Source organism: Doryrhamphus excisus, chromosome 8 (assembly GCF_030265055.1).
Source record: "Doryrhamphus excisus isolate RoL2022-K1 chromosome 8, RoL_Dexc_1.0, whole genome shotgun sequence".
NCBI lineage: Eukaryota > Metazoa > Chordata > Actinopteri > Syngnathiformes > Syngnathidae > Doryrhamphus > Doryrhamphus excisus.
Genome location: NC_080473.1, coordinates 14,080,741 through 14,108,541, shown reverse-complemented (window position 1 = coordinate 14,108,541; position 27,801 = coordinate 14,080,741). Strand labels below are relative to the sequence as shown.

At 40.2% G+C, this 27,801-nt stretch overlaps 5 protein-coding genes across 12 annotated transcripts in view; 3 read left to right on the top strand and 2 right to left on the bottom strand.

The window, feature by feature from the left end:
• Positions 1 to 12,567, bottom strand: part of megf6 (multiple EGF like domains 6) — a 54,252-nt gene extending 41,685 nt beyond the window's left edge. For all 3 annotated transcript variants that reach the window (XM_058079847.1, XM_058079849.1, XM_058079848.1), the window contains exons 1-6: positions 12,313 to 12,567; positions 11,559 to 11,693; positions 11,348 to 11,457; positions 11,122 to 11,226; positions 4,876 to 4,998; positions 448 to 570 (exon numbers count right to left, since the gene is read on the bottom strand). In XM_058079847.1, the coding sequence (XP_057935830.1) occupies positions 448 to 570; positions 4,876 to 4,998; positions 11,122 to 11,226; positions 11,348 to 11,457; positions 11,559 to 11,693; positions 12,313 to 12,395 (679 nt within the window). In that variant the 5' untranslated portion in view covers positions 12,396 to 12,567. The remainder of the gene's footprint in view (positions 1 to 447; positions 571 to 4,875; positions 4,999 to 11,121; positions 11,227 to 11,347; positions 11,458 to 11,558; positions 11,694 to 12,312) is intronic.
• A 437-nt stretch (positions 12,568 to 13,004) lies between these two features.
• Positions 13,005 to 18,117, top strand: mffa (mitochondrial fission factor a). Of its 6 annotated transcripts, none has more exons than XM_058080242.1 (8): positions 13,005 to 13,203; positions 14,199 to 14,416; positions 14,543 to 14,712; positions 14,831 to 14,922; positions 15,538 to 15,702; positions 17,185 to 17,241; positions 17,527 to 17,611; positions 17,692 to 18,117. In XM_058080242.1, the coding sequence occupies exons 2-8, from the start codon at positions 14,203 to 14,205 to the stop codon at positions 17,821 to 17,823; spliced, it is 915 nt and encodes a 304-aa protein (XP_057936225.1). In that variant the 5' UTR covers positions 13,005 to 13,203; positions 14,199 to 14,202; the 3' UTR covers positions 17,824 to 18,117. The 6 variants fall into 6 exon arrangements, with proteins under 6 accessions (XP_057936225.1, XP_057936224.1, XP_057936227.1 ...); XM_058080241.1 differs by having other exon boundaries at positions 14,543 to 14,724; XM_058080244.1 differs by lacking the exon at positions 15,538 to 15,702.
• Positions 18,118 to 18,439: 322 nt separating this feature from the next.
• LOC131134700 (tubulin alpha-1B chain-like) lies at positions 18,440 to 20,751 on the top strand. The gene is made up of 4 exons (XM_058080239.1): positions 18,440 to 18,604; positions 19,117 to 19,339; positions 19,406 to 19,554; positions 19,624 to 20,751. The coding sequence occupies exons 1-4, from the start codon at positions 18,602 to 18,604 to the stop codon at positions 20,602 to 20,604; spliced, it is 1,356 nt and encodes a 451-aa protein (XP_057936222.1). The 5' UTR covers positions 18,440 to 18,601; the 3' UTR covers positions 20,605 to 20,751.
• Positions 20,752 to 21,842: 1,091 nt separating this feature from the next.
• Positions 21,843 to 25,226, bottom strand: LOC131134567 (dynein axonemal assembly factor 1-like). The gene is made up of 2 exons (XM_058079983.1): positions 23,461 to 25,226; positions 21,843 to 22,730 (listed from the first exon to the last, which is right to left on the bottom strand). The coding sequence occupies exons 1-2, from the start codon at positions 24,368 to 24,370 to the stop codon at positions 22,084 to 22,086; spliced, it is 1,557 nt and encodes a 518-aa protein (XP_057935966.1). The 5' UTR covers positions 24,371 to 25,226; the 3' UTR covers positions 21,843 to 22,083.
• Positions 24,569 to 27,205, top strand: mrpl44 (mitochondrial ribosomal protein L44). Its single transcript, XM_058079984.1, has 4 exons — positions 24,569 to 25,555; positions 26,000 to 26,468; positions 26,557 to 26,735; positions 26,804 to 27,205. The coding sequence occupies exons 1-4, from the start codon at positions 25,383 to 25,385 to the stop codon at positions 26,976 to 26,978; spliced, it is 996 nt and encodes a 331-aa protein (XP_057935967.1). The 5' UTR covers positions 24,569 to 25,382; the 3' UTR covers positions 26,979 to 27,205.
• Positions 27,206 to 27,801: the final 596 nt, after the last annotated feature.

The following is a 27,801-nucleotide window of genomic DNA, read 5'->3' as shown; positions in this document are numbered from 1 at the left end:
CAAACTAGAGAGCTAGCGACCTAAACGGTAGCCTTCAAGTTATTTCCTTTAAACATTTCAGTTATTAAATAGCCAAAAACTTACCACTTCCACACGGATAGGGAGGATAACTATTAACAGTTATTTAACCTTTAACATGAACATTAATCAAACGTAATCATTTTTTCTGGGTACATGATACCATACAGCATCCATATCAAACTTGTGCGGGCCGCACTAACATTAAACTTTCATATCAAGGCGGGGGCCTCAAACTAGTGTCCTGCGGGCCACATTTGGCCCGTGGGCCGCGTGTTTAACCACTTGACCCCCGTGCAGCCCGCTTTTGTCATCTTATTGGATAAATATTGATTCTGAACTGCTCCCCTTTTGTGAGATACTGAATATTTTACACCAATACTGTAGCATTTCTTTTGCTCTAAAAGGTTAACATTTCTTACTGCTTACCAATGCAGGTCCGGCCATCAGTATGCATGCGGAATCCTTCACCGCACTCACAGTGATAGGATCCTGGTGTGTTGACACACATCTGCTGGCATCCTCCGTTGAGATCTGCGCACTCGTTCACATCTGAATGAACAAATGTAAAAGCACAAAAAAAACGCATTCATGATAATCAACTTCTGATGTAATTATTAATTTTTATTCATTTAATTCATTCATTTTCTACCGCTTTTTCCTCACGAGGGTCGCGGGGGTGCTGGAGCCTATCCCAGCTGTCTTTGGGCGAGAGGTGGGGTACACCCTGGACTGGTCGCCAGCCAATCACAAGGCACATATAGACAAACAACCATTCACACTCACATTCATACCTATGGACAATTTGGGGTCGACAATTAACTTAGAATGTTTTTGGAATGTGGGAGGAAACCGGAGTACCCGGAGAAAACCTGGGAGAGCATGCAAATTCAAAAAAACATGCTTTTCCATTTTTTGGAATTCCAAAAAACATGCTAGGTACATGCTAGCATGTTTTTGGGTATTTGCTAGGTACATGCTAGCATGTTTTTTGGAATGTGAGTCCCCGGAGAAAACCGACACGGGGAGAACATGCAAACTCCACACAGAGATGGCCGAGGGTGGAATTGAACCCTGGTCTTCTTGCTGTGAGGTCTGCGCGCTAACCACTTTTTTTTTGTTTTTTTTTGTTTTTTGTCCCATCCACCCATTGGGGCAGATAGTATTGTTGATCTAATTCATTTTTAATTTTTATGAGAGCCTTTAGAAATGATGGCCAAACATTGTTCCATATGAGAAGCTGAAAGCACAGAAATGACCCTGCTATTGATACACTGTGTCCTGCACAGAAGACACTTCTGCAACATAGTGCACACGGAAGAAAGTCTGTTTGAAAGACTACTATAGTCCTTGGAGACCAAGTCCTAATAGGAAGACAACATAGTAAAATGCTGCTTCCAGACATCCCTTTGCATCTGGACAACACATCATGTCCATGGAGTGTCTTCCCTAACTCTCGTACTCACGTCTCACATGCATTAGGGATAATAATGATCATACTGTAAGTCAGTGTGTGCAAGGTAAGGGATAATTCAGAGTTGAACTTGAGCTTATTTTCAGCAGTGAGGTGGTCTTATGACAGTACCACTATCGGCCAATTAATAATGATTTCCGGTTAAATGACATAAAGATGGGCGGCACGGTGGTCGAGTGGTTGGCGCGCAGACCTCACAGCTAGGAGACCAGGGTTCAATTCCACCCTCGGCCATCTCTGTGTGGAGTTTGCATGTTCTCCCAGGTTTTCTCCGGGTACTCCGGTTTCCTCCCACATTCCAAAAACATGCTAGGTTAATTGGCCACTCCAAATTGTCCATAGGTATGAACGTGAGTGTGAATGGTTGTTTGTCTATATGTGCCCTGTGATTGGCTGGCGACCAGTCCAGGGTGTACCCCGCCTCTCGCCTGAAGACAGCTGGGATAGGCTCCAGCACCCTCGCGACCCTCGTGAGGAAAAAGCGGTAGAAAATGAATGAATGAATGACATAAAGACTGACTGGCCTACAAGTGGTAAAGTGGTCTCAATCCTATGGGCGGACAGACACCATTCAAATGGTGCTTGGGTCCACTTAACACCTAAAATCCAGCACATTTGGCTCCTGTGATGCTGGTGGTCCAGGGTGGGCCAGGCCTTGCATATGCACATGCCGAGTCATTGAATCAGCACTTGAGTATGATAACCATATTCCAAAAACAAATAATCTCTGAAAATATTCTTTCTCCCTTCTGTTTTGTCTTCATAGCCAAGCACTCTTCCACATAAACTGGACCACACATATTTCACACAAAACCAATAAAATGAGGTCTTAACAGCAGCTGCGGCTGCTTCCGTTGGTGTTGGGCTGTAAGGTAGTAAATTATAACAAAGTGACAATATCCTGTCTGTAAGGTTAAAAGGTCTGGGGAGTTCTTTTTCACACCTGGAACTCTGAAGAACAAATGGGCCTTGGTAAGTCAGCGTATTTATTTCTGCCGCGCTGAAAAAAAAAGCCAAGTGTTGAGTTGACAGGTTTAGAGAGCATCTGCAGACTGTGTTGTTCGCTCGAGTCTTTACTGGCTGATGTCTGGATAGTTAAACTCCAGCAGGTCGGCCATAGATAAAGAAACATCAATTCTTAACAGTCATATTGAATAATATGGACAATAATTTGGACTAATAATTGAATACATTAAGTTGGGTAGTGTGGAAATATTGGTCACTTGTCAAATTATCAATTCATAAGTAATTTACTGGGCAGCACGGCGGTCGAGTGGTTAGCGCGCAGACCTCACAGCTAGGAGACCAGGGTTCAATTCCACCCTCGGCCATCTCTGTGTGGAGTTTGCATGTTCTCCCCGTGCATGTGTGGGTTTTCTCCGGGTACTCCGGTTTCCTCCCACATTCCAAAAACATGCTAGGTTAATTGGCGACTCCAAATTGTCCATAGGTATGAACGTGAGTGTGAATGGTTGTTTGTCCACTTAGAGATGGCCGAGGGTGGAATTGAACCCTGGTCTCCTAGCTGTGAGGTCTGCGCGCTAACCACTCGACCGCCGTGCCACCCCAATTCTTAACAGGCATATTGAATAATATGGACAATTTGGACTAATAACTGAATACGTTAAGTTGGGTAGTGTGGAAATATTGGTCATTTGTCAAATTATCAATTCATAAGTAATTTACTTCTGTGAAACTACAGCATATTAAGACGTCTATACGTAGATGTGTAGTTCAGGAATAAGGATAGTTAATTTCGAGAGTGCAACAGCGCCGTACAAGATTCAGTTTCATAGCCAAAAGCAGCAATGTTGGGATGCCACTTGCCATTTGACACCCCTGCACAACATGAAGCTCCATTTTTCCATTGACGGAAAAAGCACCCCCAGGTCATGAGGGCACAATCTCCACTGTGCAATGTGGAAAACATCTCAGGTGGGATCTCGTTGGCTCCATTTTTTTCTGTTCAGAGAAATCCAGAAATTTTCAATGTCCCATGTTTGGTGCTCTCGTAGAAATTCCAAACAGGCAATTTTGTGGAGTTGAAAAAGAAAGAAGATATTGAAGATATTTTTTTGTTTGTTTTTGTTCTACTCTCGCAGAGATCCGCACAGTTCTTGTTTTCACTTTGTCAGCCTTACTTCCTGTTCTCACGCTCTTATTTTGTATTGTTTCCTGTGTTCCGTCACCGCCTCTGTTGCTGTTCTATTTTTCCGTTGCTTTCAATTATCTCCTGCACCTGTTTCGTATTTTCTGTTGCCTATTTAGTTCAGGTGCGCGCTACTTCCTTTGTCGATTTGTTGTCATATTTGAGTTGCTCATGCTAGTGCGTTGCTCTGCTGCATAGCACCAATAAATACTTTTTTTTATACCTGCAATTGGGTCATTATCTCTGCATCATGGGGTTGAACCGTAAAACTCAGAAGTCGGAACGTGACACATACAACAACTTTCGGATTAATCCGTGTCCTCACGCAGAGCCAATCAGATCTGGCCCACCACTTTTGATCCACCATTTTTTATTCCCTAACCCTCAAGATCTTTTAACAAGATTAAAATGAATGTTTTACTGCGTTTAACCTCAGCAGCAATGGCGCACTGCAAGAGGCCTTGCTTATGCATCTCAACAACCCCCCCATGTTCAAAAAGAGAAAGCTTATTTGCCTTTGCCATCAAGAGTTCATGACAGAAAATGACACTGAATCCTTGAACTTTTCATCAGTTGATGACTTCGGTTTAATTATTCATTCATTCATTCATTTTCTACCGCTTTTCCTCACGAGGGTCGCGGGGGTGCTGGAGCCTATCCCAGCTGTCTTCGGGCGAGAGGCGGGGTATACCCTGGACTGGTCGCCATCGCAATCACAGGGCACATATAGACAAACAACCATTCACACTCACATTCATACCTATGGATAATTTGGAGTCGCCAATTAACCCAGCATGTTTTTGGAATGTGGGAGGAAACCGGAGTACCCGGAGAAGACCCACGCATGCACGGGGAGAACATGCAAACTCCACACAGAGATGGCCGAGGGTGGAATTGAACCCTGGTCTCCTAGCTGTGAGGTCTGCGCGCTAACCACTCAACCACCGTGCCGCCCTCGTTTAATTATTATTTGCAATAAATTGCTTACTGAAAATATTTTTTGTCTCACTCTTAAAATTATGATCTGACTGTACAGTACATGCTTTTGGACTATGAGAGGAAGTAGACTAGGAGATGGAACATTTAACGAAAGGCTTGCGTTCAACACCCTCATTGTTGACAACATCAACTTTTCATTTGTTAAAAAAAAACTATGTGTTAATAACACAGTCCAGGAATCACAAGCTGAGCAGACACTCGTATAAAGTGTTGTGGATGAGGATGTTCATCTTACCTTGGCATGATTTGCCATCTGGGCCCAACTTACTGCCCTGAGGACACTTGCAGTAGTAGCTGCCAATGGTATTGCAACAGTATCCTTCACAGCCAGCTTTGTCCACCTCACATTCATTAACATCTGAAAGACAATAGATGGAGTTAATACTTGTTGGTATTGCATAAACTTTGGACATGAACTCAGATACAATTATTATCAGCTTCTTGTGATGTGATATATATTTTGCATGCTTTTAACTTTTAACCTCAGAAGAAAAATGTTACAGGACCTCAGAAACTAAGGATGGGTCGCCTTTTTAAAAAATAATAACCAGGCCTCACCCAACCTTTGTTTCTGAGGGCAAGCAAGGTAGTCTGGGGGTAGGCGTTTAGGTCAGGCTAGTCCATTCTGCAGCTGCAACAACATTAGACCCCAAATACGAACCACTCTTAATGTATTTAAATATTAATATTTTAATCTAATTTTTGCAGAACGTGACTCACCAATGAGTGTGTGTAGTTTGAACGAGCACATCCAGTTTCAACATAATATTATTATTAATAATATTGTGTCTGTTCAAACTTGCTTTTATTGCAGCCCTTCAAACATTACAGGAACATTTTAATTTTAATTTTAATTTTAATTTTAATTTTAATTTTAATTTTAATTTTAATTTTAATTTTAATTTTAATTTTAATTTTAATTTTAATTTTAATTTTAATTTTAATTTTAATTTTAATTTTAATCTATTTTTTATTTTATTTTATTTTTAATTTTATATACTATACTACCCTATACTACCCTATGCTACCCTATGCTACCCCATGCTACCCCATGCTACCCTACACTACCCTACACTACCCTACATTACACTACATTAAATTATATTACATTATATTACATTGTATTACATTGTATTACATTGTATTACATTGTATTACATTGTATTACATTATATTATATTATATTATATTATATTATATTATATTATATTATATTATATTATATTATATTATATTATATTATATTATATTATATTATATTATATTATATTATATTATATTATATTATATTATATTATATTATATTATATTATATTATATTATATTATATTATATTATATTATATTATATTATATTATATTATATTATATTATATTAATTTCTGCCTATATTTGGAGGGAAAAAATGTTGTTTGACCAAAACGTTAATAATTTGCGGAGGTGGAGTATCACACTGCAGCATCGAATCCTAATGTACAGCAACAAGGCAAGCTTATGTTGGCATGTGTGTTTATTTTTGTAATTTCTATCCATGCATCTTCCAACGCAAGTTGTACCTCAAGATTTAACCCTGAGACCCGATGGTCCCCAATCCAAGTCCTTGACTCGCTGTCACCCCTTTTCTTTGACACATTCACACATTACTGCATGTAACTAACTAAATATTAGTGTCTCACAACACTTGGACCACTGGTCTAATGCAAATGAATGCATATTCATTCTCGAGTCGACTGGAAAGTACTGTTGTGAAGCTGATTTATGAATAAGGATGATAACAGTTTCCCATCCAGTAACACGAACAACACACAGCTGCTTAAATGCTCGATGTTCTCCACAGACAAACTGATTCCAGATCCCTGCTTATCTCATAAAGTCATACTGGCGTAACTTGTTCTTTACTGTGCAGTGCCTTCAGAGTTTCTCAAAGGATGTCTACTCTTCCTCCACCAAAAACAACCCCGAGGTATTCAGGAAGCAGACCTATAAGCCATTAAACAGATATCCAAAATTGTACAAAATCAGTTGAAAGTAAGGGTTTTATTGTGTATTCGTAGAAATGTAAATAATTCACTTTTGCTGCTGCCATTAATGTAATGTAAACATTGTCACAAACTTGTTACTCAACATTGTACTGTACATTAACCAGCACAATACAAAACTGTATTTGATCACTCTCAAATCCAACTGAGTACAATAACCTTCAGGGAGTAGAAATCCGTCACGCGGGCCATTAACTGTAACCTTCTCACCGTAAATCTGCAAAACTTGCGGTGCATTCGTGCATTCGTAGAGATAAGCTTGTACTTGTTAAGTGTGTGACAACTTCCCTTCCATATGGCTGCCATTAAGTCCAAGAGGAAGCCTTGTGTTAACTGGGTCCTACAATGCTTTTGACTCCTCGAGGCTCTGAACAATCTGTTACAGACTTTTGGATGGTAAATATGTGCAGTGATGGGGTTTTGAACCAGGGTCGCCCATGGAGAGTATAAATGCACCATACAGGCATTGAGAAAGAACTGAATTCCAAAACATTAAGACGGCTGCAATCGCCATAAGATTGCCACGATAACAATACTCAATCGTTAATAATGTAAGTCCCCTTATTTTTGAATACATAGGCTATGTTCACTCAGCAGATATGATGCCGAAATTGTGTTTTTTATGTGTTCGTTCACACTACCAAAAAAATGTGACTTGTCAATATGAACGCAAAGCATCCAGGAAGTGACATGCATGTGCAAAAGCACAACATCACAGGCATTTTCAGTGTGTTTACCGAAGTGGCCCGCATCCAAATGTGGCCTGCAGGACACTAGTTTGAGGCCCCCGCCTTGATATGAAAGTTTAATGATGTTGTATGGTATCATGTACCCAGAAAAAATTATTACGTTTGATTAATGTTCATGTTAAAGGTTAAGTAACTGTTAATAGTTATCCTCCCTATCCGTGTGGAAGTGGTAAGTTTTTGGCGATTTCAGTTTAAAGGAAATAACTTGAAGGCTACCGTTTAGGTCGCTCGCTCTCTAGTTTGCGAGTTAGCATGTGTCTCAAGACCCTGCAGTTGCCCAATATATTGTAAATAAAAAGAGTATAAATGTGACTATAGTCGTGTTTTGTCATGTCTACAGGGCTCTAATAATGCTTTGTTCATTTTAATCTGAAAAAAATAATTTGTCTACCCACCAACTATATGTGCTTTCTTAAGTTTTTATGATTTGCTGTTTTATTATTATTATTTATTTATTACTGATTGATTGATTTTCTTTATTCTTGATTTGTTTATTTATTTTTCATCTTATTTTGTGTAGAAAAATTAAAAGTAAGATATTTGAGAACAGTGGAATGTTTTATCAGAGATGAGATGAGAGAGATGAGAGATGACCATCTCAGTCTGACATCTCTGACTTTATCTCCAAGGCCTCTAACATGTAATGTCCCTCTGATGTACTCGTTTCTGATCCTATCCATCCTGGTCACTCCCAATGACAAGCTCAGCATCCTCATCTCTGCTACCTCCAGTTCTGCTTCCTGTCTTTTCCTCAGTGGCACTGTCTCTAGACCAAACAACATGACTGGTCTCACCACAGTTTTGTATACCTTTCCTGTCACTTTGCATCACATAAACCCCTTCATACCAGGGTCCCATGTTCCTGTTTTTGAAGCTCTCGAGACAACATTAATTCTCAAATAAGAGGAGACAATGATTTATACTGAAATATGTGACTGGCATGAATTAGGAAAATTCTCATTTACTGTATGAGTTATAACATAATTGTCCCAGAGATTGTGATGTGGTTTTAACTGCTTGAGAAAGATTTAAAAGCTTGGTATGCAACTTGAGACCAGTTGTGGTTTTATTTCATCGTTGTCATTTGTGTTGTAGTGAGCAGGGAGAACAACAAGAACAACAAGTAGCTGCCGAGTCATTGAGTTGCGTTTAATTGCTGGAAAACATTTCTGTTTTAGTAGAGTATGCGCATGCTCAGGACAGATAAAGAGCAGGTGTGTTTGATTTATTCATTCATTATTCATTCATTCATTTTCTACCGCTTATGGGCCGCTTATGGGTCTACCGCTTAGGGTTGTGGTTGTGCTGGAGCCTATCCCAGCTGTCTTCGGGCGAGAGGCGGGGTGCACCCTGGACTGGTGGCCAGCCAATCACATGGCACATATAGACAAACAACCATTCACACTCACATTCATACCTATGGACAATTTGGAGTCGCTAATTAACCTAGCGTGTTTTTGGAATGTGGGATGAAACCGGAGTCCTCGGAGAAAATCCACGCATGCACGGGAAGAACATGTAAACTCAACACAGAGATGGCCGAGGTTGGAATTGAACTCCGGTCTCCTAGCTGTGAGGTCTGCGCGCTAACCACTAGACCGCCGTGCAGCCCAAAAACAACAACTGCAAATCGCAATTTAACCTCAGTTAGCGTACGTCCCGCTTAGTGTGTTCTTTGGTTTGTGTTGAATATTTTTACCAAAATATTGCCTGGGTTGGTGGTGTCAGTGTTTATCTCGCTGCAGCACCGTGTCTTTGTCAGCAATCATGTACTCAAAGAAAGTAAAAGTAACCATTATCATTATTTATGACTTTCAAAATGTTTTCTGCATTGATCCATACATCCATTATCTATACCGCTTGTCCTCAACAGGGTCGGTAGAATGTAAATTTCTATTACAAAATGTCATTATTCTATTCATAACTACTGTTATAACTACTGTATTTCTTGCAACCGCACTTGAAAAAAAGAGTATTGCAAAATCATTCCTTCTATGATGACTTTTGCAGACGGGAGCATAAATCTGTCTCGTGAAGTGAGAGAAGAAAAATATGTTATGGTTACAGAAAACCAAGAAGCGCTTTTTCACTGACTTGGATTGCAAGCATAAGAAGTGCGAAAAAGAAACCGTCTCTTTCTGATCCAATTTGTCACTCCAAGGTGTGAAAAGCAAATAATTGAGGTCAAACCACACACGGCGGACATCTGCCTCGAACAAACGACACGTGCTTGTGACATGTTGTAGCAAGAACATGGTCAGTTTTTAAGGCAAGACCTTCAGAAACATCCGCAATGTGTGTGTTTGTCAGTATGTGGGAGGTACCAAACAAGTAGTATTGGGTCACGCTCCCTCAATAAGTCCTGTATTATTAATGAACAACAGGAAGAACACACTTTAATGGTGAATGCACAGATACGATGCACAGGAAAATCCTTTCAATGGCTCAAATAGGAATCTGGAGTTACAGTCCCAAAATAGCCCCCAAAAGTTCTCTAGATTATTATAGTACGTAGTGCAACCACTGCACATTTTACTATGAGAAAGGCTTAACAGTTAAAGCAGAACTTTCAAAGTGAGCCACAGCTCCCAAAGAGAACTTCTACACAATTTAACTGCAAAGAGACCCCACAGAGCATCCTCGTAATCAAAGCTACAAGCAGAGTCAAAGCAGACGTCCTGAAGCTTTAGCAACACGTTGGCCTATTAAGAAGCTCAAATACTCACTACTAAGCAATGCTGGCAAAATAACGACCAACATCTACTAGTGGATGAACCACACAGGTTCTTTAATTCTTTTTAAGTGAATACACGCAACATGCAATGTACTTCAAAGTACTGGAACTCTGTGTGCATGTTCGAAATAAAGTAAACTATGGGTCCGAAATGGCCCGCATCCAAATGTGGCCCGCAGGACACTAATTTGAGCCCCCCGCCTTGATATGAAAGCTTAATGTTAATGCGGCCCGCGCAAGTTTGATATGGATGCTGTATGGTATCATGTACCCAGAAAAAATTATTACGTTTGATTAATGTTCATGTTAAAGGTTAAATAACTGTTAATAGTTATCCTCCCTATCCGTGTGGAAGTGGTTAGTTTTTGGCTATTTAAGTTGAAAGGAAATAACTTGAAGGCTACCGTTTAGGTCGCTAGCTCTCTCGTGTGCGAGTTAGCATGTGTCTCAAGACCCTGCAGTTGCGCAATATGTTGTAAATAAAAAGAGTATAAATGTGACTATAGTCGTGTTTTGTCATGTCTACAGGGGTCTAATAATGCTTTGTTCATTTTAATCTGAAAAAAATAATTTGTCTACCCACCAACTATATGTGGTTTCTTAAGTTTTTATTATTTGCCGTTTTAATATTATTATTATATTAATTTATTTATTACTGATTGATTGATTTTCTTTATTCTTGATTTGTTTATTTATTTTTCATCTTATTTTGTGTAGAAAAATAAAAAGTAAGATATTTGAGAACAGTGGAATGTTTTATCAGAGCTTTTATTGTAGAAAATTGGAACCAAAGCGAAGTTTTTAAAACATTTTTGTTTTTAATAAATGTGGGTTTTTTTGTTTTGTTTTTTTGAAAACCTGATGCGGCCCAGTCTCACCCAGACCCGAGCTCCAGTGGCCCCCAAGTAAATTGAGTTTGAGACCCCTGAAGTAAACCATTACCATTAGATAGACACTTACCATACTGGCATCTTGACCCTTTGAAGCCTTCTGGACAATGGCAGATGTCATCTCCATTTTCTGCACATTGACCTCCATTAAAACACATATTGGCGCTGCATACCCCTGTAAGAATGACCTATAATGAATAATCTTTGACTGTAGGGAAGTTATAGCTGGCTGGAAAATACATGTCAAAATCTGCCCGCTATGCATAACAGGCTGATATTAAAATCCTAATACCCACTGTGCAGACAGCCTGATTCTCCATCCCTTTGAGTCCAGCCAGGGCAACACTTAAAAACTGTATGGACATCTGTCCTGTACATTTGTCTGTACGTTGTGTAGTATGTTGTCCTATGGAGGGAAAGGTCTGTTAAATGTCATTCAGTAATGGTTACATTTTACCACAAGGATGACAAATGATGCATCGGTGGAGAAAGTAGAGTTGATCTCACCTTCTCTCAAAACCCATACACCATCTGTGGCCTGTGCAGCCCTGCCTCCACACCTTCACCATGCGCGTAAAAGCCTGAACACAAGGCTGAGGGGCCACCAAAATAGACATCTCCCGGTCAGCGCAAACATTAGACCTGTGTACATGAAGCACCAGCAATGCAGACAGACAGATCAAATAAAAAGCCTTTTAGTTGATACCATTCGCAAAAGAGTGAACCTACACATTCATCATTATTCATCATAATTCAGCATCAACATAATTACAAATCTTTGCAAAGTGCAATGTCCTTATAAGATACAAATAAAACATGAACCCCACATAATTTAATTTTTTAAAATGCCCTCTATAAATATTATATAGTCAATGGTTGTCAAATACACCTAATTTTGTCCATCTGTCTCCAATTCAATTTTTGCTTTATTTTTGCTTTACTCTAGCTTAGCCCAGCAGACGAGTTTTAAATTAAAATAATAAATAAATAAATAAAAGAAAATAAATAAATAAATAGAAAAATAAAAGAAAACCAAATAAATAAAATAAAAGATAAATAAAAGAAACAAAATAAACGTGCATTCTGCAAAAATGTATACAACAGCCTGCAATTTAAAAAGCTAATTTCTTTATTTAAGGGTACTGGAAAGTGCGACCCCTAGTGGACATGGGTTCAACTAAAAGGGAACTAAATGACTAAGTAATTAGTAATAATGTACATTACGTATACAATGCATTAGGTTTTAAAACTGTGTACTTACATGCCAAGACGTAATTCCAATGATGAACCGAGGTGCGAGGCATCGAATAAAATCACACACAAAATGACAAAGTCTGTGAACATATTTTCTACCAGTTATGAGGCGGATATATCATCAAAAAGTCGCCGTGAAGCTTCCAGGTCCATCAAATGAAGAACATTCTGACATGACTCTTTCAAGGTGGTGCTAACAAGTCCGTCCGTACTGAGGTCCCGACTTGAGAAGATGAAGGTCGACGTCTGATGTCAACAGGTTTTAGTGGCGGCGCCTGAACGCACCACCCACAGTCGCACAGGGGCTTACTCTTGTAACGTTTGGGTATTATGACTTTAGCCGTGTTCCGTAGGTTTTGTATGCAGTTTTTAAATCAAATAAAGTCAAATTTATAAGCTATAGTAGTCATCTGAAGTCAATTTGAGACACTGCAGTTTATGTCATTATGTGAATATACTTGTTTTATTGCTTCGGCAAATATTGCACCGCTACATTGCAGTGTATGCTTGAATAAAACTTTATTTTAATTGTATTATAACAACGAACATCCCAAAGGCAATGTGATCTCGCACTATTGTGCACGTGTATTAAATGTCGTAAAATTATACGTAAAATGTTTGACGGTAAATTGTAAACGTTACTGCTTTTAATTTGAGCGGTCGTCTCCATGACGTCACTTCCTGCGAAAATATGTTCTTTCCTGTCTTACTGAGCACAAACGCGGATGAGAGGAGGTTCCTCTCTGACAATAACACGTTTGGCAGCTCCCGCCTTTTACAATTCTTCTTCATTTGTCTCATATTTTGGGGGGTGAAATTAAAGCATTTAATTTTGACACTGGAGATCTGATTAGAGACATTTCCGTTGACGCGGCTACCTTCAGAAAGAGAACACAAGGTGAGGAACAAGCTCTAACTCTTTCAGGGAAGCTAATGCTACATGGTTGGGTAGCGTCTTTTTCTCAATGTCAGATGCTCGAAATATTTACTACACAACAGCATAGACCGTCAGTTTAATCGCGTTTGTTGCAAATAGTCCTGTATGCTGGTTTGGACAAGTTTGAGGGTGACCGCTAATGTCAGCGACTTGTGCTAATGTTCAGACGCATGACTTGAGGTGCTACTTGACAACCATGAAAAATAACCCATAAATAAACACCCATTCCATGTAGATTAATGGTAATGGTTTTATTTCATTTGATCATGCATCAGATTACAATCGAGTGCATCACATAATCAATTCACAGTTCCACATGTCCAAAAGGAGTAGGAAGAAGCAAAGCTTATTAAATCCTACCCCTCCATCTGGTACTTTTACAATCAGTTAGGATTCGTTTTATTGCATGAACATTGAAAAATGTGGCATTTTACGTACGTGTGTACTGCACTGATACACAAAGTCATGGGTTATCACTCAGCATGTGATTGTTTTTTTTTTCCCTTAAATGTCACCCATGTGCTCTTAGGGTGTGTTCACACTAGTCATTTTTGGTCTGGTTGTATCTAACTGGTTTGATGAAGTGTGAACATCCTTCAGGACCAAACACGGGGGCTGGGCCTCAGCTCTCAAGAGGTCATCATGCTGTAGTTCTGAGTGAGGCAAATGTAGAAAATACTGGACATGATGTCACCAAGTGATGCATAACACCGACAGAAAGCTGCAGGGAAATCATCGAAAAATAACAGTAAAATGTACAGAAGTCATCGGAAATGCCGTCTTCATGCATTTGCTGCAAATGCTGTCTTTGTGCAATTTATATTTTGTTACATCTCAGCTGTTAAAAAAAGTGCCATATGCTCAACTCAGAGCATTATCTGGTCTGCTGACAAAAACACAAACGTGAACACAAACCATACCGCACGATAAGTAGTAGTTTTCTTATTATTGTGCAGCCAAATGAGTGGTGCAACATTCCCGTCCCCCATCGCCGAGATGGCAGAGATGAATCGTATCCACTACGACCTGGAGTACACGGAGGGAATCAGCCAAAGGATGCGCATCCCTGAGATGCTCAGAGTGGCTCCACAAGCTCAGGAGGACCCCACTGTTGGCCCACAGCAGATTCCACAAAGTGTAATAATGCAAGTTCCGGAAAGAATTCTTATCTCAGGTCAGTGTATAATCTAATGTAAATGTAACAGCTGTTTTAATTTGCAGTGAAGCTTCATGAAGAGTTTTTTTTACAGTTCTAACAATTGCTCTTACAGTATTCTGTCATGCTTTCAATTTATATCAGGAGACAGTGCTGACACCCAGTTCCCAAGGCCGAGAGACCTAGATTTAATCCAGTCGACACCGTTAGAAGCTTTGTCCCTGAAGACCCCTCCCAGAGTACTCACGCTCAATGAGCGGCCTCTCGACTTCTTGGAGGAGGAGCAAAGAGCAACTCCAGAAAGTGAAGCCGTGGTGAGCGATAAAGTAATCAATGCTGTTCCATTATAGTGTGGAAAATCCCCAAATAAAATGATCATTATTTCCTGTTAATCTCTGCAACGGATAAATCAGTTGTCGTTATTTCACATAGCTGCGGCCCCAAGGGCGATTGAGGCGAGAACGCTCGGCGAGTGAGAATGCAGCCGTCCGTCATAGCAGCCAACTGATGCATAGCGATTCTTCGTGAGTATATGTTCAGCCATGCAGGAACTGGTACTTGAGTCTTCTTATCCTCTGCATGCTTCATCTTTTTACTGCTCATTTCTATGCTTTCTGATTGAGAGATTATCTTTAGTCCCAGCTTGTAAACATCTGTATTTGCATGCTGTCACTAATTGCTACTAATTAATATGAAAAAATGCACAAATTTTGACATTATATATTACCTATTTTCTTTTTTTGTGTCTTTTTCTTGTAGCTTCTGCTTAATGTTAGTGGTTGGAAATTTGTATGGGCTCTTTGAGGTGCAGTTGCTAAAACAAAACACTGTTGTGTTTACATTGAATGAGGCATGTGAAAGGTTCAATATTAAAGATGTGAATAATTTGTTCAGGCCTTTAGGTTATGTCTTGTTCCCATGGCTGTTTTTGCTTTTTTTTTGCTTTGTATGTGGCTAAATTCTTCTCTAGCCTTGTCGAGCAATCAAGCACTATTCATTTGCAACGTTTACAAATTTGGGCATAGTTCCTTCTCCTTACTTCTGTCCCTTCTTCCCTTGTTCCCTTCTCTCTTCATCTGTCCCATTCCCTTTCATTTTTTTTTCTAAATTGGCTGCTCTTAATGCTTGCATCCGAGCAGTCCAACACCGTCCCCGCAAGTCACTCTTCACTCCCGCTCCCCTCCCACTGTGGCTGAAGAAGAACACAACCTGTACAGCGCTAGTGGTGTTTTATCTTTCCTCCAGTCCACTACACGTCGGGCCTACCAGCAGGTCCTCGAGGTCTTGGATGAAAACCCTCGCAGGTGACCTCTTAATTGCCACAATCTCTCATACGGCCGTGAGAAGAGAGTTTGTTAAAAGCTTGAAGTCAGGTGGCGTTTTTTTCTAGCAATCAAGCACACTTGAGGACAAATTCTATTTTTTTTTTTATGTCTACCGATCTAAGTCAGAGGTTCCTAAATATGTTTGCCACCCCACAGCCACAATCTGTGATAGTATTGTTAATTGTTAAATTAAACTAGTCGACTTCTTATTCCTCTCACCAATTGAAAATGGACCCTTCTGCGACTTGAAAATGGGTAGAAATAATATAATTCAGTCTGCTGACCTTTTCAATCAATGCAACCACCGTCATTTACTATCAAACCCTTTCATGCTGCAGGGGCGGAATGGTGACATTTTCTGTTTTGACTCTGATGCAACAGTTTTGCAAGATCGCCCTCTGTGTTAGTAAAATTGTTTAAGGGCCTACTTTGTATGCTTCTTTGTTTTGGAAGTTAACACAATTGCTATTCTCATCCTTGACATGCCACCCCGTCCCCCAAGTAGAGATGCTCGATATCGTCTCACTTACCGATATATTAGACATACTGATAATGTCTAGCACTGATATAAAGCAATATCGATATTGGTAGCAGCTCTAACCTCAAACTGTCAGGTCACATCTTGTGTAACAAATGAACACATAACGGTTGTTTTGCTGATGTCACAAATGAATCAATGATTTAAGAAAGCTGTGATGTCACAAATAAACACCGCACTGTGCAAAATCAGACAAATAACTCCATATGCAGTGAAAGCTATAGAAAAAGTGGTATATTTATTTTAAACATTTTGTCGCAACAGCACCTAAAATAGTACATTCTCCTGTCAACAAGTTGATATTACAGTTGTGATATTAGATTACAGGTATTAAGGAAGATGTCATACTCCCTTATGTATTTACAAAACATCACCCATGCATTAATTTCATTATCATCTGAAAAAAAACAATACCAATATGAGCCAATTATTTTTATCCCAATATCAGTTGACATCCCACCCCACTATGCTTTTGGAACCTCTGGCTTATTTTTAAAAAACAAAATGCGGAATTGGTCCAATAATTACCCTGTTTCACTTTGTAGTTAAATATATTCTAGGACGGACAATTATTGAGAATATTCTCTTAATCATTGAGCTAATTGTAAGTAGTTGTAGTTTGGATAACTCATACTAACCATATTAATATGTTCATTAACACTAAAATAAGAGTTCACTAAACAAATAAAATACATTTGTATTCTTACTATGACCACCATCTCATCTCTTTTACAGATTAAAACTAAAACTTCACAATAGTCACCACTTTTGAAAGCATATCTATATTTGTATCGGCTAAATGAGCCTTTGCAGCAAACGCTATCCCTCTTGTTTGTGCATGTTTATAGCATTATGCTACTTGCGACTTCTACCTCTTATTTTTCCCCCCTTCTCCCAAACCCGTATTTCCTCACCTCCTGTAGAAAACCATCACTGCGAGGGGGGTCAGCTTCAAGCTCCAACCCCCTGAATGAATCCAGGTAATACCCAGTAGCACTCAAATTTTGTTCCTCTTTTCTTTGACTCACTCTTTCCTACCTACTTGCCTACCTACCTAACTATCTACTGAGGCCAAGAGATGGAATTTAGTCTTTAGTCTACACTACCAACCAAAAGTTCTGACACACTTTGTCATTCAATAGCATGAGGAAGTATGTCCAAACATTTTGTTGTTAGTGTATAAACTAATACTTTGACTTTGCATGTAGTATTTTATGCGAGTTATATGAAATTTAATAAATGTTATTGATTTTCTGTCATTTAAGGATGGCACTGTCAACATATGAAGCTTCTCTGGACGGGGGCTCTGATGACATGACCGTCGTGGATGCGGCAACACTTCGACGACAGGTCGGATTTCGGCTTGAATAGTTTTTACCGTGTTTTGTGGCGACAACTGTGACTGAGAAAACATATTCTTTCATTTGCAGCTCATCAAGTTGAATCGAAGACTCCAACTTCTCGAAGAGGAGAGTAAAGAACGAGCGAAACGGGAGATGATCCTATACTCGGTCACCGTAGCGTTCTGGCTGGTCAACACCTGGGTGTGGTTGAGACGTTAAAGCATGTGTATTTAATAATATCCCAACAAAACATAATATCTGTGCACTGTGTGTGATATATTATAGATGATGCACTCAGCCATCAAAGGAACAATCATAGACTATTGCACGTGGGGCTCATTTTTTTCTTCAGTTAATTTAATTCATGTACAGTTGTTTTTGTTGTTTTTTTTACTCATGTTTACTTGTTAGTTTTCTGTCATTTTGTTTTTAAATATAAACTTCAATGCTAATAAGCATGACTTGTAAATATGTGTCATTCTTTCATTCATGAATAAAGTACAGCTTGGTTTACCAAAGAACATAGAGCTTTGATGTGGATGTGTGTAATTAAGTTGCATATTTATGGAGAAAGTATTTGTGATTATAAAGTAAAACTTGGTTGTTTATTACAACCACTTAAAACAACAATGTAAGGCTTTTTTTATGGATGAAGGTAACACAATGGATGCTTTTCAATGCTAACAAATTATCTTTTTAATAACAATTTGATATGATGACATGATTCAAAGGTATATTTGTTTTTGTCAAACTAAAAAGCAGTAATATAAAAAAATAATAATTTGTCTATATGAGTTATGATAAAACACCGCTTTGGATCAGAGTGAGTGATCACGTGACATTCGACCAATCAGCTTTGAGAGCTGACTTCCGCCTTCCTATATTTAAAAGGTCACAGCTGGAAAATTTTCAGACATTTTCAGCGTGACTAACTTAAAAGTCGTGTGCTGACTTGCTTCGGTCTTTTCTTCCCTGAAAAAGCTGTGTTTTAGGAATCATGGTAAGTACGATAAATTGAAATTGAAATTTAATTTGAAGCAAATACATGCGGTTGAAATACCGTTTCATGGCGGCAATTACGACTCATTTTTAATGAGGTAAATTGATTTATTATGACCCCGTGATGTTTTATTTATTCAAAAGTGTTTTACTTGACATATTCTGTATATACTTGCGACTCAATGCATTTTGTTAGCCAAGGAACAATAAAAAACACTATTGACTTTGATTGTTGTTCGTATATGCTAACCCTTTTGAGTTTAGTGTAGACATCAAATATGTCTGCCGCCATTTGACGAATGTGGACTTTTTATCTTAAGGCGGACATTAACAGACAGTCCTCTGTCTTTAACTCGTCATGCATAAAGAGCCTCCTTGATGTGGAACACATGACTTTACTTCATGTCTGTTTTGAGTTGACTCAAATCTATAAATAGTTTGCCACATTTCCTTGTTGATTCAAATCTATAAAGTGAAAATGTTGCCAAATGTTGTTTTTTTTTTCTCCCACAGCGTGAGTGTATCTCTGTGCACGTCGGCCAGGCAGGTGTCCAGATAGGAAATGCCTGTTGGGAGCTCTACTGTCTGGAACATGGAATTCAGCCTGATGGACAAATGCCTAGTGATAAGACAATCGGGGGAGGAGATGATTCCTTCAATACTTTTTTCAGCGAGACCGGAGCTGGGAAGCATGTCCCGAGAGCGGTTTTTGTGGACCTGGAACCCACGGTCATTGGTAATAGCCCTCACATGAGTTTAGTCATGTACATTTAAAATGAATATTAATGTTTTGCATTTTTAGATGAGGTGCGGACGGGAACTTATCGACAACTATTCCACCCTGAGCAGCTGATCACTGGAAAAGAAGATGCCGCAAACAACTACGCGCGTGGGCACTACACAATTGGCAAAGAGATCATTGACCTGGTGCTGGACAGACTCCGTAAACTGGTAAAAAAAAAAAAAAAACTTTAATGTCCTCCTTTAGTAATCTAATTTTAAACTCTGCCTCTTTATCAGGCCGACCAGTGCACTGGCCTTCAAGGTTTCCTGGTGTTCCATAGCTTTGGTGGTGGTACCGGTTCTGGTTTCACCTCCCTGTTGATGGAGCGCCTCTCCGTCGACTACGGCAAGAAGTCTAAACTAGAGTTTTCGATCTACCCAGCTCCGCAGGTGTCCACTGCTGTGGTAGAACCCTATAACTCTATCCTGACCACACACACCACTTTAGAGCACTCAGACTGTGCCTTCATGGTCGATAATGAAGCCATCTATGATATCTGCCGCAGGAATCTCGACATAGAGCGTCCGACTTATACTAACTTAAACCGTTTAATTAGTCAGATTGTGTCGTCAATTACGGCTTCGCTTCGCTTCGACGGTGCCCTCAATGTTGATCTGACTGAATTCCAGACCAATCTGGTGCCATATCCTCGTATCCACTTCCCACTCGCCACGTACGCTCCAGTCATCTCTGCCGAGAAGGCGTACCACGAGCAATTAACCGTCGCCGAAATCACCAACGCCTGTTTCGAGCCAGCCAATCAGATGGTGAAATGCGACCCTCGTCACGGCAAGTACATGGCGTGCTGCCTTCTGTACCGCGGCGACGTCGTGCCCAAAGATGTCAATGCGGCTATCGTTTCCATTAAAACCAAACGCACCATCCAGTTTGTGGACTGGTGCCCCACTGGGTTTAAGGTTGGTATAAATTATCAACCGCCCACTGTGGTTCCTGGTGGGGATCTGGCCAAGGTCCAGAGGGCCGTGTGCATGCTCAGTAATACTACCGCCATTGCAGAGGCCTGGGCCCGACTGGACCACAAGTTTGATCTCATGTATGCGAAGCGTGCCTTTGTTCATTGGTACGTCGGTGAGGGTATGGAAGAGGGCGAGTTCTCAGAGGCCAGGGAGGATATGGCGGCTCTGGAGAAGGATTACGAGGAGGTTGGCGTAGACTCCATAGAGGGTGATGAAGAGGAGGAAGGAGAGGAATATTAACCGGCACAAATGAAGTTGTTTTTGAGTTACCATCAAATTGGCTGCGTTTACTGAAATACTTGCTGTGTGTACTGAAATCCCAATTTGCTGCAATGTAATTTATATTAATACCAAAGAAATGTAATAAAGTTCTACAAGTTGATGAAACTTTCTTTGATTTGGGGGTTTGTGTACTGCATCAATTGGGGACACAATGACCGGTACCATCATTTTAATAAAGCCAAATTGTCATTTTTACAAAGAACCATTATGATATTGTAGGAGACAAGACAGCACTATTAATCAGCATATATTTAAGATTGTCTTACTGGTTTTTAAATGTCTTAACGGCCTTGCCCCTTAGTATTTATTCTTTTACCATATCACCCCCCCCCCGGCACTGGCCTTTTAACTATACCAAAACCCAGAACAAAAACCCACGGTGAGGCAGCATTTAGCCACTATTATATATTGATATTTTTAAGATCAGACACCTTTTTAATCAGGCTTTTAACTAATATTTTTAAACTTATGTTTTTATCTTTTAGTCCTATTTTATGCTCTTAGTCTTCAGCTTTTAACTCCAGTGTTATGTTTTTATCTTTTTAGTCCTATTTTATGCTCTTAGTCTTCAGCTTTTAACTCCAGTGTTTTTTATCTCTTTAGTCCTATTTTATGCTCTTGGTCTTCAGCTTTTACCTCCAGTGTTTTGTTTTTATCTTGTTAGTCCTATTTTATGCTCTTAGTCTTCAGCTTTTAACTCCAGTGTTGTGTTTTTATCTTTTAGTCCTATTTTTTTGCTCTTAGTCTTCAGCTTTTAACTCCAGTGTTTCCTCAGGGGGGGTCCTCCACACTGGGGGCTGTGTCGGGTCTGCTGAGGGGGTGCCATCCTTGGGTCCCTTCGACCCGGCCAGCTGGGGGTTCCTCCCTTTTAATGTGGGGGTCGGTCCGCCCGTCTGTCGGAGTCGGGGGGGGGGGGGGCCCGGGTGCTGGTCCTCCGATGGCACGGCCTGCAGCTCCTCCCAGTGTGGACGGCCCCAAAGGTGGCGTTTCCTTGTTCCTCAGTGCCATGCCATGTCTCCCTACTGTGTGTGTGTGGGGGGGGGGGGGGGGGGGGGGGTCTAGTATGGAGGGTGGGAAGGAGGGGCTTTCTTTTGTTTGTTTTTTCCTTTTAATTGTGGTATTTTTTTTAATTCTGTGAAGCACTTTGTGTTGCATGTCTTTGCAGGAAAAGTGCTATACAAATAAAGTTGATTTGATGATTTGATATTGACCTACAGTGGTCTAAAAGAAAAAAAATTACATTTATACACCGGTGTTGGCAGAACTGGAGGTGAGGTGGATGATGTATCTTAACCAAGGACACTACAGCAGTGACTGGGGTGGAGGAAGCTTTGAACCACCAACTCTCCAGTTTCATATGCCGCTGCCACTTTAACTGTGACCAGAACTACTGCACAATATTATGTATTGAGGTACAACTTAAGTACTTAAATGTCATTATTCCAGCTCCTCTATCAAGCAGTATGGAGGACAGGATATTGTTTTGGATTTTGCATCTATTTCAACAACATCTTTATCTTCTGGATATATCAGTGCTGAATCTTGAGGAACGTCAGTTGTCTTGTTGGAGCCACTCAAAAACAATGACTTTGTTGGAGCCAAATTGATACTCTCATTCCTAACTACCTCCGAGATTACCTCTATTTTTGGTTTGAAAACTGGTTCAAAAGAGGGTATATGTTCATTGTCCTCAGAGTCCACATCCTTCAGATCAGGCAGATCATCAACAAGTAGTGGCTGAGTCAGAGGAATGGTTTCCAGCTGCTCTGCATCCACCAATTCGGTCACCAATGGCCCGGGATTGTGTAGTGCTTCAAGGGAAGCTCTTGTGGCCTTGATGGCTATTTCATTGCTTTGAATGTAGTCCTCACCTTTTTCGGACTGTTTACCATCATCTTCCTCTGATATTTCTCTATACACCACATCATCTGGGGTATCTGCTTCTAAATCTTCATAGCAGGGCTGCTGTCTTGTTTGATTTTGTATAAACTCCTCCTGGGCATTCAGGGTATCCTGGACAAAATCTTGGGTTTTCCCAGGAACTGCTTCCTGATGAAAAGTTTCCGGTTTGAAGCAAGTCTCACCTGAAACAGAGCACATTATTAAAAGTGTAATGTTATTCTTAATAGGTGTCTGTTGACACATCTTCTTCCTCCTCTTTTAAAGATTAGCATTTTAGTATAATTTGATATGGTTTGTGAACATTTTTACCGATGACCTCCACAACTGATATCGGTGCTTCCACTGAAATAACTTGAAGGCTACCGTTTAGGTCACTAGCTCTCTAGTTTGCGAGTTAGCATGTGTCTCAAGACCCTGCAGTTGCGCAATATGTTGTAAATAAAAAGAGTATAAATGTGACTATAGTCGTGTTTTGTCATGTCTACAGGGCTCTAATAATGCTTTGTTCATTTTAATCTGAAAAAAAATAATTTGTCTACCCACCAACTATATGTGGTTTCTTAATTTTTAATTATTTGCCGTTTTATTATTATATTTATTTATTACTGATTGATTGATTTTCTTTATTCTTGATCTTATTTTGTGTAGAAAAATAAAAAGTAAGATATTTGAGAACAGTGGAATGTTTTATCAGAGCTTTTCTTGTAGAAAATCGGAACCAAAGCAAAGTTTATTAATTTTTCTGTTTTTAATAAATGCGGTTTTTTTTTTTTTGGAAAACCTGATGCGGCCCAGCCTCGCCAAGACCCTAGCTCCAGTGACCCCCAGGTAAATTGAGTTTGAGACCCCTGCTCTACACTTTAGGAAGTTCAAACAATGCAAATATGAGTAAAAAAAAAAAAAAGTACTTACCTCTCTCCAGTTTCTCTTTCAAGCGTCGTCTCTCCTGGGCTTTCTGTCGAACCACCGCCAAGGCCTCCAAGCCTTCCTGAATTTTCCTCCTTTCTCGTGTGTTCCATTGTTCCCTCTCTCTGCGTTCCTCCTCAATCCCACCAAGCGCCCATGCCTCTGCACAGGCTCTGTCTCTGGGGAAAACAGGCCTGTCATCAAGGAAGGTAAGCTGTTTGAGGTGAATAATCAGAGTCTTTCTGTAGTTGGGGATCTTTTTTACAACTTCATTGCCCATCAGGGTGAGTACACGTAATTCCGGCATAGCTTCAAGTACAGGAAGAATCTCCGGATCTTGTAGTAAGTTGTGAGACAGATCCAACACACTGATGGATGGACATTGAGTCAAGTGCTCGATGTCCTCAACTCCTGCAAGTTTGTTATGGGCCATCTGAAGAGTGCCAAGTTGAGGAAGGCAGGAGAGGTTCTCTATGGTTTGTATGTAGTTGTTGGAGACATTCAGAGTGCTTAACCTTTTTAGAGCGTCCAGGTTTTCCAGCTTGTGGATGAGGTTCTGCTGAAGAAACAAGCAACGGAGATCAATTTGTGCATCCAAGTTTCCGATCTGTTGCAGGCCATTGCTTTCCAGCCATAGACATTTGAGTCCTGTGTATTCTTCTAAATTTTCAATTGTGGTGAAACCCTTGTAATGCAGATACAAGGTGTCATTCAGACATGGTGTTGAATAGAGTTTGTTCTGCTTACAGTGGTCCCGTAAAAATGTCTTGGTCATCCGTGGTCCAGAATGTTCTTTCTTTTCTTGATGTCCATCCTGTGCTGTGGTAACTCCAGATGTTTCTTGCCTATCTGCACATTCCACTTCAGCAACTGTTGTTTTCTCTTTGGTTGTTTCAGTGACAACAACAAGTGACATGGTTAAAAAGTTAAAAAAAAGTTTCTTTTTAATAGTACTGGTCCAAAAGGGAGACTTCACCCGCTGTTCCTCGATGAGTCAATAGCTCAATATGTTAGTTGACGATTTTGTTTCTATGGTAACGCTACAACATCCGGAAGTTGTTATATTTCCCATCGGATCGGTTTAATTGACGCACACATAGCAACATGTCGTCATGGCCTACCGTCATAATCCGTGCGTTGACGTTTGGAATACACTGAGAACGTTTTAGTTGTAATGTAACAGTTACGTCGGCTCTAGGGATGACTACTGGTGTTTTGGTTACTATGGTAACGCTTTCACAACCGGATATTGCTACTTGTTTCTTTCCAGACTGGTTTAACGGACGCACACCTAATAGCAAAGTAGCCACATGTCGTCAGGATCTATCCTCAAAAGTGCTGCGTTGACGTTAGGAATACACAGACAACATTTACGTTGGAATATAACAGTTACGCAGCTCCTCAGGATGACTATTGGTGTTTGTGTTCATATTAGTAACTCTACGACAGCCGGATGTTGTTACTTGTTTGCCACCGGACTAGTTTGACTGACGCGCAGGGTTGTCAAAGTAGCAACATGGCGTCATGGCCTACCTTCATGATCCGTGCGTTGGCGGTTGGAATACACTGAGAACGTTTTAGTTGTAATTTAGCAGTTACGCCGGCTCTAGGGATGACTACTGGTGTTTTGGTTACTATGGTAACACTTTGACAACCGGATATTGCTACTTGTTTCTTTCCAGACTGGTTTAACGGACGCACACCTATAGCAAAGTAGCCACATGTCGTCAGGATCTATCCTCAAACGTGGTGCGTTGACGTTAGGAATACACAGACAACATTTACGTTGGAATATAACAGTTAGGTAGCTCCTCAGAATGACTATTGGTGTTTTTGTTCATATTAGTAACTCTACGACAGCCGGATGTTGTTACTTGTTTGCCACCGGACTGGTTTGACTGACGCACAGGTTTGTCAAAGTAGCAAACATGGCGTCAGGGGTTATCCTCAGTGGCGCCTTGACGGTTGCAATGCGCAGCCAACGTTTCAGTTGGAATGTCACGGTCACGCAGGTCCGTGGGATGAAGCGTTGGATGAGAGCCTACACACATTTAATGGCACTAAAGCTAAAACTTGAAGGACCTCCACCGCCCAAACCAAGGTGAGGCTAACGTATGCTAAAATGTGTTGGGTAGAGATCGTCTCGGGGGCCATTCGCATTTTGGATAATGACATTGTTTGGTGTTTAATTTATTTCTTGGTTGTTGTTTAAGTTGTTTAACAATTTTGGAAAGGTGTTGATACGGATATCACATAACTATGGATTTCTGTGATGATAGCTGAACGAGCCGGTCAGAAACAACTCAGTATTAGCATTAGCTAAACTTACCCATTGTATTAATAAATTAAGGAAGTATTATAATCAACCGAGTATTTTTGTAAACGCGTGGGGGGACACTATTGAAATAATTTAGTGCAGTGCATTTAAAGTGAATTTCCAATCCGTGGTATTAAGGTCGTGTGTCTTTATGTTTAGATTGTCACGTTATCTATAGCTCGGAAAAATACAACACTCTAATCAGCTTCATGTCTGCATTTCTTTCAGATCTCAAAAGCCCAATTGGGATTATCATGCTGAGGTCCAGGCTTTCAGCACCCGCCTACATGAGAACTTTTCCCTGGAGCTACTGAAAATCGCTTTTGTTAATCCCTGTTACCTGGAGGCGGAACAAAAAAGGAGACAGGAGCTGGGCATGGACTCGGCAGTCGCAGCTCTTGCTCTCAAAGATAACATTCATTTGAGTGCAAAGGGGGAAGCCTTCACGGAAAGCTTTCTCACTGATTGGTGCAGAGACAGTTTTCCCAGCCTGCCAACTGAAGGGGTAGACAGTATCGTGGGGCACCTGGCTAGTGTGGCCCTAGTAAGCGATGTAGCCAGAAATCTTGGCGTTGAGGATTTAACCATGAGTTCAACATTTCCTGTCCCAGATGATGTGCTTCGTTCTACGTTCATGGCAGTGATTGGAGCACTTCATGAAAGCACTGGAGCTGAGCGCACAGGATATTTTCTCAGGGTACGAGTTAATATGTCGCATATTGAGTTCAGAACCCTAAATTATATATTACATATCTGCTCATGCACTAATGTACCTTCATTTTTAGGATTTCCTGGTTTCCCAGCTGATAGGAAAAGACATATTTGATATGTGGACAGTGGTTAATCCAATGGGACTTCTGGTGGAGGAACTAAATAAGAGGAATGTTCCTCTTCCAGAGCCTCGCCTCATCAGGTCTGCTGGGGCCAGCACCGTACTACCGCTGTATTTTGTTGGTTTGTACAGGTATGTCAGATTTGTTTATGTTAAAATTGTGTTTGTGTTTTTATTTATTACATCTCTTCTCCATTCAGTGATAAGAAGCTCCTAGCTCAGGGTCCAGGCGAGACACTTGCTGCAGCAGAGGAGGAGGCAGCTCGTGTGGCCTTGAGGAAACTCTATGGATACACCGAGAACCGCAGACCCTTTGACTTTACTCCGCAACCACAGCATGAGCAGCCTTTACTTCAATCAGTCAGCAGCAGTTAATATTGGAACATTTTACTTATTTGGATCATTTTCATTGCCTTGCGATCTTGTACGTGTCGATGACCGAGATTTAGGAAAAATTAGGAGGCAGAAGCCTGACTTTGTTGCTCTAAAAAAACAAAACAAAACAAAACTGTGGGTATTTATACTGAATACCCAATGTACATAATACAGTGCCAGTTATGCAATTTTGTTCTCCTGGAATAAAGTATTCATGTGTCATCTAATTGCTCTGCTCCATGTCATCTAAGTCAGAGGTTTTCAAAGTGTAGCACAATGTGTCTCTGCTCAGAAACCTATTTTAGTTAATGAGCTCATGTGTCTCCTGTTTATATACATATGTTGTTGTTTGTTGTATTACTTTGTTTAAATGTCATATACACTTCAGTGGAAATACTATTTTATCATATTCTAAACAGGCAAACGAGATACAGTTGTAGTTCAAATTACTAAACCCCAACAAATTAAGAGGCAAACTACAGACTAGACAAGTCTAAGTCTAGACAATGGACACAATAAACCGATGTTACATAAAAATCAACAAAAAAGCCTTTTTCAAAACCCACCAAAGCTTTTCAGTGGGGTTCAAGTCATCAATACTTTTATTGTAATATTCATGTACATGTATACAATAAATACAACATAATTTGAATTACAGTTAACCCACAAGATGGCGCTCTTTATTTAGGGAGCGCGCAAAACAGCCACTCGGAAAAAGAGACAAGAGAGTACAAGTCTTTTGTAACATTTTGAAAAATCTCACTGTTGAAGTTACAATTCAAGGTCTGATATGTCTCTATGTGACATATATAATCAGAAAATA